The following is a 13,908-nucleotide window of genomic DNA, read 5'->3' as shown; positions in this document are numbered from 1 at the left end:
AAAATAAGGATCTGCTGGAGTCCAAGTCAAACCAAGATTCTTTATTTCTGAGCTCAGAGAGAATAACAGAGTTACACAGCGCAGTGTAGACAGTCTGAATTCCTGAAGCATTGGGTGATGAGCACATATCTTTATAGTTTCCTGTTCCTGGGAGGGACTTTATTCATACAAGGACACAGGTGCAAATTGGTTTGCAACACAGGATGATACTCCCAAGAACAGGAGCTTATAATAGGACAGTTTCACAAGGTTGTGAACATTTTCATTTCATTAAATCATCAGTGGGCTACAATACAAATGTCAACAATGGAACTAATGCATCACATCCAAATATCACTTGATTATCTGTAGTGCTGGAGGAATGACACACCCAGATAAACACAAAGAGTTTAAAAAAAGGACAGTTTAAAAGAAGGAACCTGATCTTCTTTATATTCAAACTGACAGACTCCATATTCACTTCATGTCTTCTAATAGAAACAAACAAATATATGTTTGAGTATACCCTGTACCATTTAATTTCATCTGGTAAAGACAGGTAAACATATTGTCAGTCAACAATATAAGACAACGGGAGCACTGTGTATGTTCTCTGATGAATTTGAAGTCAATGTGATGTGAAATATCAACATACACGCTAAGAGAAGTAATTTCTCTCTCCTGTGTGGATTCTCTAATGACATTTAAATGACTGTTATGAGTAATATGTTTTCCCACAGTTTGAGCCTTTATAAGCCTTCTCCTCTGTGTGCAGTCTAATGTGTTCTTTCAGGCTTCCTAAATGGGCAAAAGCTTTGCACCCTGGGAGGAGTGGTAAGGCTTCTGCCCTGTGTGTATTCTCTCATGTCGTTTCAGCTCCCCTGACCGGTTGAAACACTTTCCACATTGGGAGCAGTGGTAAGGCTTCTCTCCTGTGTGTATTCTCTCATGTTGTTTCAGGTCCCACGACTGGTTGAAGCACTTTCCACACTGGGAGCAGTGGTAAGGCTTCTCTCCTGTGTGTATTCTTTCATGTTGTTTCAGGTTTCCTCTCTGGTTGAAACACTTTCCACATTGGGAGCAGTGGTAAGGCTTCTCTCCTGTGTGTATTCTCTCATGAGCTTTCAGCATCCCCGACCGGGTGAAACACTTTCCACATTGGGAGCAGTGGTAAGGCTTCTCTCCTGTGTGTATTCTCTCGTGGGCTTTCAGGTTTGATTTCCAGTTGAAACGCTTTCCACACTGGGAGCAGTGGTAAGGCTTCTCTCCTGTGTGTATCCTTTCATGAGCTTTCAGCATCTCCGACCGGGTGAAACACTTTCCACATTGGGAGCAGTGGTAAGGCTTCTCTCCTGTGTGTATTCTCTCGTGGGCTTTCAGGTTTGATTTCCAGTTGAAACAATTTCCACACTGGGAGCAGTGGTAAGGCTTCTCTCCTGTGTGTATTCTTTCATGAGCTTTCAGCTTCCCTGGATGGTTGAAACTCTTTCCAAACTGGGAGCAGTGGTAAGGCTTCTCTCCTGTGTGCATTCTTTCATGTTGTTTCAGGTTTACTCTCTGGTTGAAACACTTTCCACATTGGGAGCAGTGGTAAGGCTTCTCTCCTGTGTGTATTCTCTCATGGGCTTTCAGGTTTGATTTCCAGTTGAAACGCTCTCCACACTGGGAGCAGTGGTAAGGCTTCTCCCCTGTGTGTATTCTTTCATGTTGTTTCAGGTGTGCTTTCCGGCGTAAACTCTTTCCACACTGGGAGCAGTGGTAAGGCTTCTCTCCTGTGTGTATTCTTTCATGTCGTTTCAGGTGTGCTTTCCGGCGAAAACTCTTTCCACACTGGGAGCAGTGGTAAGGCTTCTCTCCTGTGTGTATTCTCTCATGTTGTTTCAGGTCCCCCGACTGGTTGAAGCACTTTCCACATTGGGAGCAGTGGTAAGGCTTCTCTCCTGTGTGTATTCTCTCATGGGCTTTCAGGTTTGATTTCCAGTTGAAACGCTCTCCACACTGGGAGCAGTGGTAAGGCTTCTCCCCTGTGTGTATTCTCTCATGTTGTTTCAGGTATACTCTCTGGTTGAAACACTTTCCACATTGGGAGCAGTGGTAAGGCTTCTCTCCTGTGTGTATTCTCTCATGTTGTTTCAGGTCCCATAACCGGTTACAACTCTTTCCACAGTGGGAGCAGTGGTGTCGTCTTGCTAGTTTGGACGTCCCTGGCTCTGGTTCCTCCGAGTCTGGCCTTTCTCCTGCCAAAGACAGTGTTATTTTTAAATAGAGACCCGAATGAAACCACGTGATAAAACAACCTTGCTACGAGGGTAAATCCTAAATCAGATCTCTCAATAACCCGAGGCCAGTTTTAACAATCTTAGTGTGATTTTAAAACAAATGTAGAGCTTCCTGGTAATTACTGCTATGTTTACATTACTTATTTTATTCATCCTGTTTTACAAGTCAGAACACAAAAACCTAGACAGTTCTAGGACACTGAAGACACAGACGTCGCTGGATTCAAATTGAACAGGTGGTTCTAAATATATAACATTCATAGCTGTATGATACAGAATGTGACCTACACACTTCCTTAAACATAAAATAACTAAAGAAGTAATTTTGTGTGGAAGTCCAAAACTTGTTTTTACGTCGAAGATACAAAGCACATCAGTAACATCTCCCCGTTGTTGAAAGGGTTCGACACATTGCTGTTTAATTGGACCAATTTCTTATTTAGACATTCACAGATTTTCAACATTTTGATTATCGCTGATGTCATATTTTGTGAAAAAGTCAAAAATAAGGTGAAATATTTGGGTAAAATGTTCCTAAAACTGATAGTAACTACAATAAACAAAAATATAAACGCAACATGTAAAGTGTTGGATGTTTCATGAGCTGAAAAAAAAAGATTGCAGAATTTTTTACATCCCTGTTAGTCAACATTTATTCTTTGCCAAAATAATCCATCCACCTGACAGGTGTGGCATATCAAGAAGCTGATTGAACAGCTTGGTTATTACACAGATGTACCTTGTCCTGGGGGTAATAAAAGGCTACTCGAAAATGTGCAGTTTGGTCACACAACAATGCCACAGATCTCTGAGGGAGCGGGCAATTGGCATGCTGACTGCAGGAATGTCCACTGGAGCTGTTGTCAGGGAATTTAATGTACAGTACCAGTCAAAAGGTTGGACTCACCTACTCATTCAAGGGTTTTTCTTGATTTTTACTATTTTCTACATAGCAAAATAATGGAGAAGACATCAAAATGATTAAAAAACACATGGAATCATGTAGTAACCACAAGTGTTAAAATAAAATATATATTTTATTCTTCAAAAGTTGCCACCCTTGCTTTCTCTCAACCAGCTTCACCTGGAATCCTTTTCCAACAGTCCTGTAGGAGTTCCCATATATGCTGAGAACTTGTAGGCTGCTTTTCCTTTTGGGTGAGGTCGAGGCCAGGTCATCTGATGCAGCACTCCATCTTGGTCAAATAGCTCTTACACAGCCTGGAGGTGTGTTGGGTCATTGTCCTGTTGAAAAACAAATGACAGTGGGACTAAGCCCAAACCAGATGGGATGGCATATCGCTGCAGAATGCTGTGGTAGTCATGCTGGTTAAGTGTGACTTGAATAAATAAATCACTGACATTGTCAATAGCAAAGCACCCGCACACCATCACATCTCCTCCTCCATGCTTCACGGTGGGAACCACACATACGGAGATAATCTGTTCATCTACTCCTCGTCTCACAAAGACATGACGCTCGGAACCAAATACTCAAATTTGGACTCATCAGACAGATATCCACCGGTCTCATGTCCATTGCTCGTGTTTCTTGGCCCAAGCAAGTCTCTTCTTCCTATTGGTGTCCTTTAGTAGTGGTTTCCTTGCAGCAATTCGACCATAAAAGCCTGATTAACGCAGTCTCCTCTGAACCGATGATGTTGAGATGTGTCTGTTGCTTGAACTTTGTGAAGTATTTATTTGGGCTGCAATTTCTAAGTCTGGTAACTCTAATGAACTTATGCATCAGAAGTAACTCTGGATCTTCCATTCTTGTGGTGGTCCTTAAAGTAATGATGGACTGTTGCTTCTCTTTGCTTATTTGAGCTGTTCTTGACATAATATGGACTTCACCTTTTACCCAATAGGGCTATCTTCTGTATACCCCCCTACCTTGTCACAACACAACTGATTGGCTCAAACACATTAAAAACCTGTTATGGCACATTAACTCTTGAAACTAGGGGGCACTATTTTCATTTTTGGAAAAATAACATTCCCAAAGTAAACGGGCTATTTCTCAGGACCAGGTGCTAGAATATGCATATAATTGACAGCTTAGGATAGAAAACACTATAGTTTCCAAAACTGTAAAAATATTGTCTGTGAATATAAAAGAACTGATATTGCAGGCGAATGCCTGAGAAAAATCCAATCAGGAAGTGACTCTTATTTTGAAGCCTCTGCGTTCCTATGCATCCCTATTGACCATTGAAAGGGATATCAACCAGATTCCTTTTTCTATGGCTTCCCTAATGTGTCTACAGTCACTAGACATGGTTTCAGGCTTTTGTTTTGAAAAATGAGCGTGAACGACAACATTGCGTCAGTGGTCAGGTGGTGGCTCTCAGATTGATTTGTGCGTAATAGACAAAGGCGGCCATTGTGCCTCTCGCTCTTAGTGAAAAGCCAATTGTCCCGGTTGATATGGCTATCGATAAACTTACACAAATGCTTGTCTTGCTTTGGCTGTAAAGCATAATTTCAAAATCTGAGATGACAGGGTGATTAACAAAAGGCTAAGCTGTGTTTCACTATATTTCACTTGTGATTTCATGAATATTATCTAGTAAGATTTTTTGTCCGTTGCGTTATGCTAATTAGTGTAGTTGATGACAATTCTCCCGGATCCGGGAGGAGTAGTTCCAAAAGGTTCAAACACATTAAAACCTGCTAGCGGAACGTTGACAACATCCGGTGAAATTGCAGAGTGCAAAGTATTTTTTTATTTATTAGAAATATTTAACTTTCATACATTCACAAGTGCAAAGCTTAACTTCTTGTTAATCTAGTCACCGTGTCAGATTTCAAAAAGGCTTTACGGCAAAAGCAAACCATGCGATTATCTGAGGAAAGCACCCCATCAAACAAACACATGACAATCATATTTCAACCCGCCAGGCACGACACAAACCTCAGAAATAATGATATAATTCGTGCCTTACCTTTGAAGAGCTTCTTCTTTTGGCACTCCAATATGTCCCATAAACATCACAAATGGTCCTTTTGTTCAATTAATTTCGTTGTTATATCTCCAAAATGTCCATTTATTTGGCGCGTTTGATTTAAAAAAAACACTGGTTCCAACTCACCCAGCATGACTACAAAATATCTAATACGATACCTGTAAATGCTGTCCAAACATTTGAAACAACTTTCCTAAACCAAACTTTAGGTATTTTAAAAAGTAAATAATCGAGAAAATTTAAGATGGGATAAACTGTGTTCAATACCGGATAAAAACAACGTGAAGCGCGTGACCTGGAGCGCGCATCAAAACATTAGAGAGCACTAGGCTGGACCCTCGTTCTGAATAGCCGAACTTCTTCATTTCTCTAAAGAAAAACATCAACCAATTTCTAAAGACTGTTGACATCTAGTGGAAGCAATAGGAACTGCAACCAAGTGCCACACAAAACCATTTGAAAACAGAGTCACCTCAACAACAAAAAATTCCTCCTGGATGGTTTGTCCTCGGGGTTTCACCTGCCAAATAAGTTATGATATACACACAGACATTATTTTAACAGTTTTAGAAACTTTAGTGTTTTCTATCCAAACCCAAACCTGTATGATACAGAATGTGACCTACACACTTCCTTAAACATAAAATAACTAAAGAAGTAATTTTGTGTGGAAGTCCAAAACTTGTTTTTACGTCGCAGATACAAAGCACATCAGTAACATCTCCCCGTTGTTGAAAGGGTTCGACACATTGCTGTTTAAATGGACCAATTTCTTACTTAGACATTCACAGATGTTCAACATTTTGATTATCGCTGATGTCATATTTTGGGTAAATGTTCCTAAAACTGATAGTAACAACAAAAAAACAAAATATAAATGCAACATGTAAAGTGTTGGATGTTTCATGAGCATCACTGTTAGTCAACATTTATTCTTTGCCAAGATAATCCATCCACCTGACAGGTGTGGCATATCAAGAAGCTGATTGAACAGCTTGGTTATTACACAGGTGCACCTTGTGCTGGAGATAATTAAAGGCTACTCGAAAATGTGCAGTTTGTTCACACAACCTCTGCGATCCAACTCATCCCAAACCATCTTGATACAATACATTAGATTCAAAGGTACCAAAAAGTACAGTAAAAATTACTTCCATCTCTGGAAATGTGGGGGATTGTGTCGGGAGATTGTGTAGGCCAGGTCATCTGATGCAGCACTCCATCACTCTCCTACTTGATCAAATAGCTCTTACACAGCCAGGAGGTGTGTTGGGTCATTGTCCTGTTGAAAAACAAATGACAGTGGGACTAAGCCCAAACCAGATGGGATGGCATATAGCTGTAGAATGCTGTGGAAGCCATGCTGGTTAAGAGTGACTTCTGTTCATCTACTCCTCGTCTCACAAAGACATGACGCTCGGATCCAAAAATCTCAAATTTGGACTCATCAGACCCAAGGACAGATATCCACCGGTCTAATGTCCATTGTTCGTGTTTCTTGGCCCAAGCAAGTCTCTTCTTCTTCTTCTCCTTTAGTAGTGGTTTCCTTGCAGCAATTCGAACATGAAGGCCTGATTCACGCAGTCTCCTTGTTAATCTCCTTGTTAATCTAGCCACCGTGTCAGATTTCAAAAAGGCTTTACGGCAAAAGCGAACTATGCGATTATCTGAGGACAGCACCCCATCAAACAAACACATGACAATCATATTTCAACCCATGACAATCATATTTCAACCCACCAGGCGCGACACAAACCTCAGAAATAATGATATAATTCGTGCCTTACCTTTGAAGAGCTTCTTCTTTTGGCACTCCAATATGTCCCATAAACATCACAAATGGTCCTTTTGTTCGATTAATTTCGTTGTTATATCTCCAAAATGTCCATTTATTTGGCGCGTTTGATTTAAAAAAAACACTGGTTCCAACTCTCCCAGCATGACTACAAAATATCTAATACGATACCTGTAAATGCTGTCCAAACATTTCAAACAACTTTCCTAATCCAACTTTAGGTATTTTAAAACGTAAATAATCGAGAAAATTTAAGATGGGATAAACTGTGTTCAATACCGGATAAAAACAACGTGAAGCGCGTGACCTGGAGTGCGCATCAAAACATTAGAGAGCACTAGGCTGGACCCTCGTTCTGAATAGCCGAACTTCTTCATTTCTCTAAAGAAAAACATCAACCAATTTCTAAAGACTGTTGACATCTAGTGGAAGCAATAGGAACTGCAACCAAGTGCCACACAAAACCATTTGAAAACAGAGTCACCTCAACAACAAAAAATTCCTCCTGGATGGTTTGTCCTCGGGGTTTCACCTGCCAAATAAGTTATGTTATACTCACAGACATTATTTTAACAGTTTTAGAAACTTTAGAGTGTTTTCTATCCAAACCTACCAATTATATGCATATCCTAGCTTCTGGGCAGGTAGCAGGTAGTTTACTTTGGGAACGCTTTTCATCCAGACGTGAAAATACTGCCCCCTATCCCAAACAGGTTAAGACTCCATAATGGTTCATCATTAGATGCTACAGTCCTCCTTTAAGACTCCATAATGCTTCATCATTAGATGCTACAGTCCTCTAAGTCTCCACCATGTTTAGAATGTGTCTGGAAGCATCACTCTATCTATTCTACTCTCATCCTTTCGGATTTAATAAGATTTAATAATAATAATAACAATGTTATAATAGGTAATAACTAACTTTAATAACTAGGGTTAATACCTGCCTGGAGCACCAACAAAATCTTCATATTTACCCCCCACCGCTACAGAATTAGCGTAGTAGGCCATGTAACTTAAGGTGATCAGAAATATTTAGGACTAACATTCCTTGCCACCCATTCTCAAACTAACTGCAGCTCTATGTTAAATGTTGCAGTCATTTCAGTCGCTGTAGTAGATGACGTGTACAGTGTTGAGTCATCCGCATACATAGACACACTGGCTTTACTTAAATGTCACTGGCATGTTGTTGGTAAAGATTGAAAAAAGAAGGTGCCAAACAGCTGCCCTGGGGATTTCCTGATTCTACCTTGATTTTGTTGTACAGGCTTCCATTAAAGAACACTGTGTTCTGTTAGACAGGTGTTGGGGAATAATCAGAATTGGTTGGTAACATAGGTAAGATGTTTTATATTCATCATATGTTTGTAAGTTACTTCTCATCAGAATGTTATTTTTGTATAATACTGTGGCGGGGTTGCAGTATCTGTTCTATGTCAAGACTAAGTTGTTTGGGCCGGAGAGAGGGGAGAGGTCAAGAGTGTATCTCTTGGCTCCACAATGTCTGTGTGCCAGTCAGTGTGTCTCTGTGATCTTGTCAAGATAGGATGGATTTGATATATGCCTGGAGGATTGGTTTATGGTTCTGAGTTTGAGAAAATAACATGTTTTAGGAGACAAAGCTGAACGATGAATTATGCCGATAATGCTGTGTTATCCTATGCTGTCTCACTAGGGAACACACTTTCTAGTGGGCTTAAATTGAAGATAATGCGAATAGAACTGGCAATATCGGCCGCTATTATCCTCAATCATTTTCCATCCACGTTATCAGACACCATGCCATTGTTGATTTTTTGACCCAAAATTCAATTGAAGGTGTTCCAAAGCTTTTTACAATCATTCTTCATGTCATTTATCTTTGTTTCATAGTGTAGTTTCTTCTTTTTATTCAGTTTAGTCACATGATTTCTCAATTTGCAATAGGTTTGCCAATCAGTTATTCAGCCAGACCTATATGCCATCTCTTTTGCCTCCCTCTTCATCATAACATTTTTAAATTCCTCATCAATCCACGTGGATTTAACAGTTTTTAGTCATTTTCTTAATGGGTGCTTGCTTATTAGTAACTGGGATAAGCAATTTCATAAACGTGTCAAGGGCAGCGTCTGGTTGCTCGTCATTACACACCACGGACCAACAAATATTGTTTTCATTGTTGGAATCGGCCAAACTTTGAACATGGAGTCATTAAAGAAGTGATAGGAAGTGAAAGAGACTGGCTGTTATGTCAGAAGTTAATGGTTCTCTGAAGAAAGACAGGTGGCTTTGGAATGTGTTGGGTGGACAAGAGGAGAGCAAAGTGTGAAACAGGGGAGGCAGACAAACATCTGTGGATTAGATGAAGGAGAGGTTGAGGTCAGGACAGATTCTCATCAGGGAGATAAAGGTCTGGTATCCTGTTACCCTCTAGACTCTCTTCCTGTGGAACCATAAGATGTAAGGATTGGAGAGAAGGAGGAGTGTCTTAAGTGGGATATATATCTGGATGGAACAAATGTTGGGTTGTCTGAATTACAGATGTACAGAACCTTTGGGAATAATTAAACTTGGTTAAAGCTTCTCTAGTGTCCGTGAGTTAATTACTGTGAAAATAAACAACCTAATAACATCAACAACACAGGAATCACCACAAACAATTGTATGACCTCTTATATAGAACATTAGGCCCAGCCTTTTGGAACTTTGGTTGTCCTAGATATGACTACTATATTGTGATCACAACAGCCGATGAATTTGGATACTGCTTTCAAACACATTTCTGCAGCAATAGTAAAGATATGATCAAAATATGTTGATTCAATTTCTGTACTGTTTGTAACTACCCTGGTAGGTTGATTGATAACCTGAACCAGGTTGCAGGCACTGGTTACAGTTCGAAGCTTTCTCTTGAGTAGGCAGCCTGATCACAGCTTTCCTCCAGTATTAGTTTATTAATTAACAGTGTCTTGAGTTTAGTTTGCCTGTTCTACAGTCTAGTAAAGATAGGGGGGGTTGACTGGGACAGGCAATGTAACATCCATAATGTTTTGAGAAAAAGTTTTTGTAAAACAAGCACCTTACATTGGATCATCTTGAAACTTTCTCTCCAAAGCTGACTTTAATCAAGGTTTTATATGGTCTACTGATTTCTCTCTTTTCATTGGCAGAATCCTTTTTCAGTGTTATGATATTCATAACATCCATATCCATCAGTCTATCTTCCTGACAACGAACAGAACTCTGCTGGTTGTCGTGGTAACAGATACCAATGAATATATCTATTTATTTGTTCAAACTAAACTACAGCACTTACTTTGAGTCAAATCTGATCCTTTCCTCTCTTCTCCTCCTCCCACAGTTCCACTCAGCCCCATTGTTTTCCTGCAGTCCACCAGCAGCAAGGTGCTAACAGGAGAGGCATGACACGGGGACTCCGAGAGGGTGGAAGGGCTAGCGTTGTCCTGGTAACCATAAAGAGGGGACACAGACGCACATCATTATGGATGCTGATGTCACTTGTCATGAAGTGCTCTACAGAAACCCAGCCCAGACCCCAATAGAGAAAGCTGTATGCTAGACCAGACCAAGCTGTATGCTAGACCAGACCAAGCTGTACCATCTGGTGTTCTGATCTGGAGAGACTCTTCTCTTCCTCGTCAGCATCAGGATGTTGTTGAGGCTTCCCAGAGGATCCACGATAGTCATGTGTCTCTCCTGTGTGAATGAGAACATCAAACAGATGGTAAACTTATGACCATCTATTGCAATCATAGAGCAATCATAGAGTCTTACAAGAGGCATGCATATGTCTAAAATGGCCACTTTCATCATGATTTCCTAAAATATTGTTTGTGATGCAAATGTAAAAGGGTCGTTCCACAAAATGGGTGGCCTTTGTTATTTTAAGTAGAAAATATGCACCAATATAGAATTTTAAAAGCCTGTTATATTAGATGAGGGGAACTTTAATATAGGCCACATGGAGAATTCAATACATCTAATTGAAAAGTCCCTAAAATATATGAACCAATGGCAGATTGACCCTTTAACAATTTATATAGTACTGAACAACATATTCAAGTGTAGAACTTCAGTAGAATGCCACTTTAAAACCACACATTAGTTCAACAACGGCATAGTTTGTGACCCTGTTGAAGACAGTACTCACTGGTGTTAATCTGATATTCTGTCTCTTCCTCTTTCACTCCCAAAAAGTCTTCCTCCTTCACCTTTATTGAGATAGCATCATCTTCCTCTCTAAACGGTTCTTTCTCTTCTTTCACTATAACAGCCTCCTCTTCCTCCTTTTTCATTCTGAAAGATTCTTTCTCCATACAGCAGACCCCCTCTTCATTAGTAAGGGAGGAGTAGTTTAGTGAGCTCATGGTCAGGGATGTTAGCTAGCTAGCTAGCATTAGCGTCTAGCCTAGTGCTAGGCTCAGTATCAATCTTTAACACGTTTGCAAATTGAACCAGTTGATACGTTAACCGAAAATCGTTTAAAACACTGAGATTAGATAATGTACATTAGCATGGTCTAAAACGTCAATCTTTCAGTTTTATGTTGGCTAGCAAGCTACCGACGTGGTTGAAAGAGTTGGCGCCTTGTTGTTCCTGAAGAAGCGTCCGTCCAGTCCATTATACGTCACGAAAGAAGCATCACCTGAAAGACGCTCGTCGCCATCTGCTGGCTGGAGTTTTTCAGCTCAACAGTTTCCCATGTGTACCAAGAATGGTCCACCACCCAAACAGTGGTGGTCAGTGCCGTTTAAGATGAGGCAGGACGATTTGTGTTTTCATGAGCATGGCCTTAATTCTATTACAGCATATTGGACGACTGTCATTCATATTTCACTCACCCTGTTCAATGTAACAGCAATAGGTTTAGGCTACTACATGATACTCTAATTGTCCCTATACCCATCATGAGGTAGCAACCTAGCCTATGAATGAAAGTTTAGAATGTAGGTTCACACAGGTCGAGAGAACATTTTGCGATGACAGACAGTGACACATAGACAGACAGTGACACATTCAATACTGCCTTGCACACTCTCGCCTGCATCTAGCTGAAATAGAGATATCACTGGACAAATTCAGGTATGTTTATCCCCGTTTTGTTCCATTTAAACGTTTGTCAACAGAATCGGCGGAATGAATACACCCCTGATCATGCATAAACACAGTTCACTTTCATTACAGACACGTTGTATTCCTTCTTGCATCTATGTGCTCTCCTCTTATCACCTTCTCCCTTCGTTTCTGTACTTCAATGCACAACACATCAGCTGTATGTCACCAGGAGAAAAAACCTTTCCAAGCCAAACCATTTCATAACTGCTACACACAGCTTACATTGTTGTCAACATATTAGCTAAAATAACATCATAGTCAACAGAGCTAATAGAACTAACTCGTGAGTAAACCTGCTACAATCATGCAGTAACGTTACAGTGTACAGTCAGTAAGCAGTTTAGCACTTACCTTGGCGGGTCCCAGTGGCAATAAATTAGTAAAACCAAAAGCTTGCCTTGACTTGGAAGAGTTCCAGTGTTGTGTTGGATAGTCATAGCCAGCTAGCTAACATAGCATCCCTCTGTTTGAGCCAAGTGTTTGAGTAGACTAAACTAGATAGCTGCATTTGCTAGCTAAGTAAGTGAAACTGAAAGTGGAAAATAAATGACGAAATATCTCTCTCTCGCTTCTCCTTCATTTTGGAATAAAATAATTTGTTCAAAACTGTTCAACTATTGTATTTTTCTCTCTTTTAGTCAACTACTCACCACATGTTATGCACTGCAGTGCTAGCTAGCTGTAGCTTATGCTTTCAGTACTAGATACATTCTCTGATCCTTTCATTGGTTGGACATCATGTCAGTTCATGCTGCAAGAGCTCTGATGTGTTGGAGGACGTCCTCCGGAAGTTGTCATAATAACAGTGTAAGTCTATGGAAGCCTTGACAACCATAATCCTCCAAGGTTTTGTATTGAAGTCAATGTACCTAGAGGAGGATGCAAAATAGTATGTTTTAATAAATTATTTGGTGACGTGATTATATTTAGTATAGTTTTATCTAAAAAGGACCACTTTTAAATATTTTAATATATGGTCCTCCCCTTCCTCCTCTGAGGAGACCCCACTGCACCCAAAGGACACCCAGCCAACTTGACACAATTGTGGGAAGCATTGGAGTCAACATGGGCCAGCATCCCTGTGGAATGCTTTCGACACTTTGTAGAGTCCATGCCCCGACGAATTGAGGCTGTTCTGAGGGGAAAAGGGGAGGGTCCAACTCCATATTAGGAAGGTGTTCCAGATGTTTGGTAGAATCAGTGGATACATCTGTCATTTAGCAGACACTTTTATCTAAAGGGATTTGCAGTCATGTGTGCAAACACTTTACATATGGGTGGTCCCAGGAATCAAACCCACTACCCTGGTTTAACAAGCACTATACTCCACCAACTGAGCTACAGGACCACAAGGAATGATCAAGGAATGACGCAGATAAACACACAGCCTGAGTTTCAAAAATATAATTTAATCAAAGACCGTAACATTGAAACTGCATATTTAGAATACAACAGGTGTAGATCTTAACGTGAAATGCTTACTGACAAGCCCTTAACCAACAACGTAGATAAGAAAAATAAGTGTTAAGAAAATATGTGGAGGCTGTATACAGGGGGTACCAGTACAGAGTCAATGTGGAGGCTATATACAGGGGGTACCAGTACAGAGTCAATGTGGAGGCTATATACAGGAGGTACCAGTACAGAGTCAATGTGGAGACTATATACAGGGGGTACCAGTACAGAGTCAATGTGGAGGCTATATACAGGAGGTACCAGTACAGAGTCAATGTGGAGGCTATATACAGGGGGTACCAGTACAGAGTCAATG

General features: G+C 40.4%; 2 protein-coding genes across 2 annotated transcripts in view; both read right to left on the bottom strand.

Annotated features, from left to right (window-relative positions):
• Positions 1-11,657, bottom strand: part of LOC118940004 (zinc finger protein 135-like) — a 66,430-nt gene extending 54,773 nt beyond the window's left edge. The window contains exons 1-3 of the mRNA XM_036947918.1: positions 11,173-11,657; positions 10,621-10,718; positions 10,318-10,465 (exon numbers count right to left, since the gene is read on the bottom strand). Coding sequence (XP_036803813.1) covers positions 10,318-10,465; positions 10,621-10,718; positions 11,173-11,389 — 463 coding nt within the window. The 5' untranslated portion in view covers positions 11,390-11,657. The remainder of the gene's footprint in view (positions 1-10,317; positions 10,466-10,620; positions 10,719-11,172) is intronic.
• LOC110511217 (zinc finger protein OZF-like) lies at positions 27-6,323 on the bottom strand. Its single transcript, XM_036948260.1, has 3 exons — positions 6,291-6,323; positions 2,106-2,280; positions 27-2,021 (listed from the first exon to the last, which is right to left on the bottom strand). The coding sequence occupies exons 1-3, from the start codon at positions 6,321-6,323 to the stop codon at positions 778-780; spliced, it is 1,452 nt and encodes a 483-aa protein (XP_036804155.1). The 3' UTR covers positions 27-777.
• Positions 11,658-13,908: the final 2,251 nt, after the last annotated feature.

This window comes from Oncorhynchus mykiss, chromosome 17 (assembly GCF_013265735.2).
Source record: "Oncorhynchus mykiss isolate Arlee chromosome 17, USDA_OmykA_1.1, whole genome shotgun sequence".
NCBI lineage: Eukaryota > Metazoa > Chordata > Actinopteri > Salmoniformes > Salmonidae > Oncorhynchus > Oncorhynchus mykiss.
This window is presented reverse-complemented; position numbering and strand designations above follow the sequence as displayed.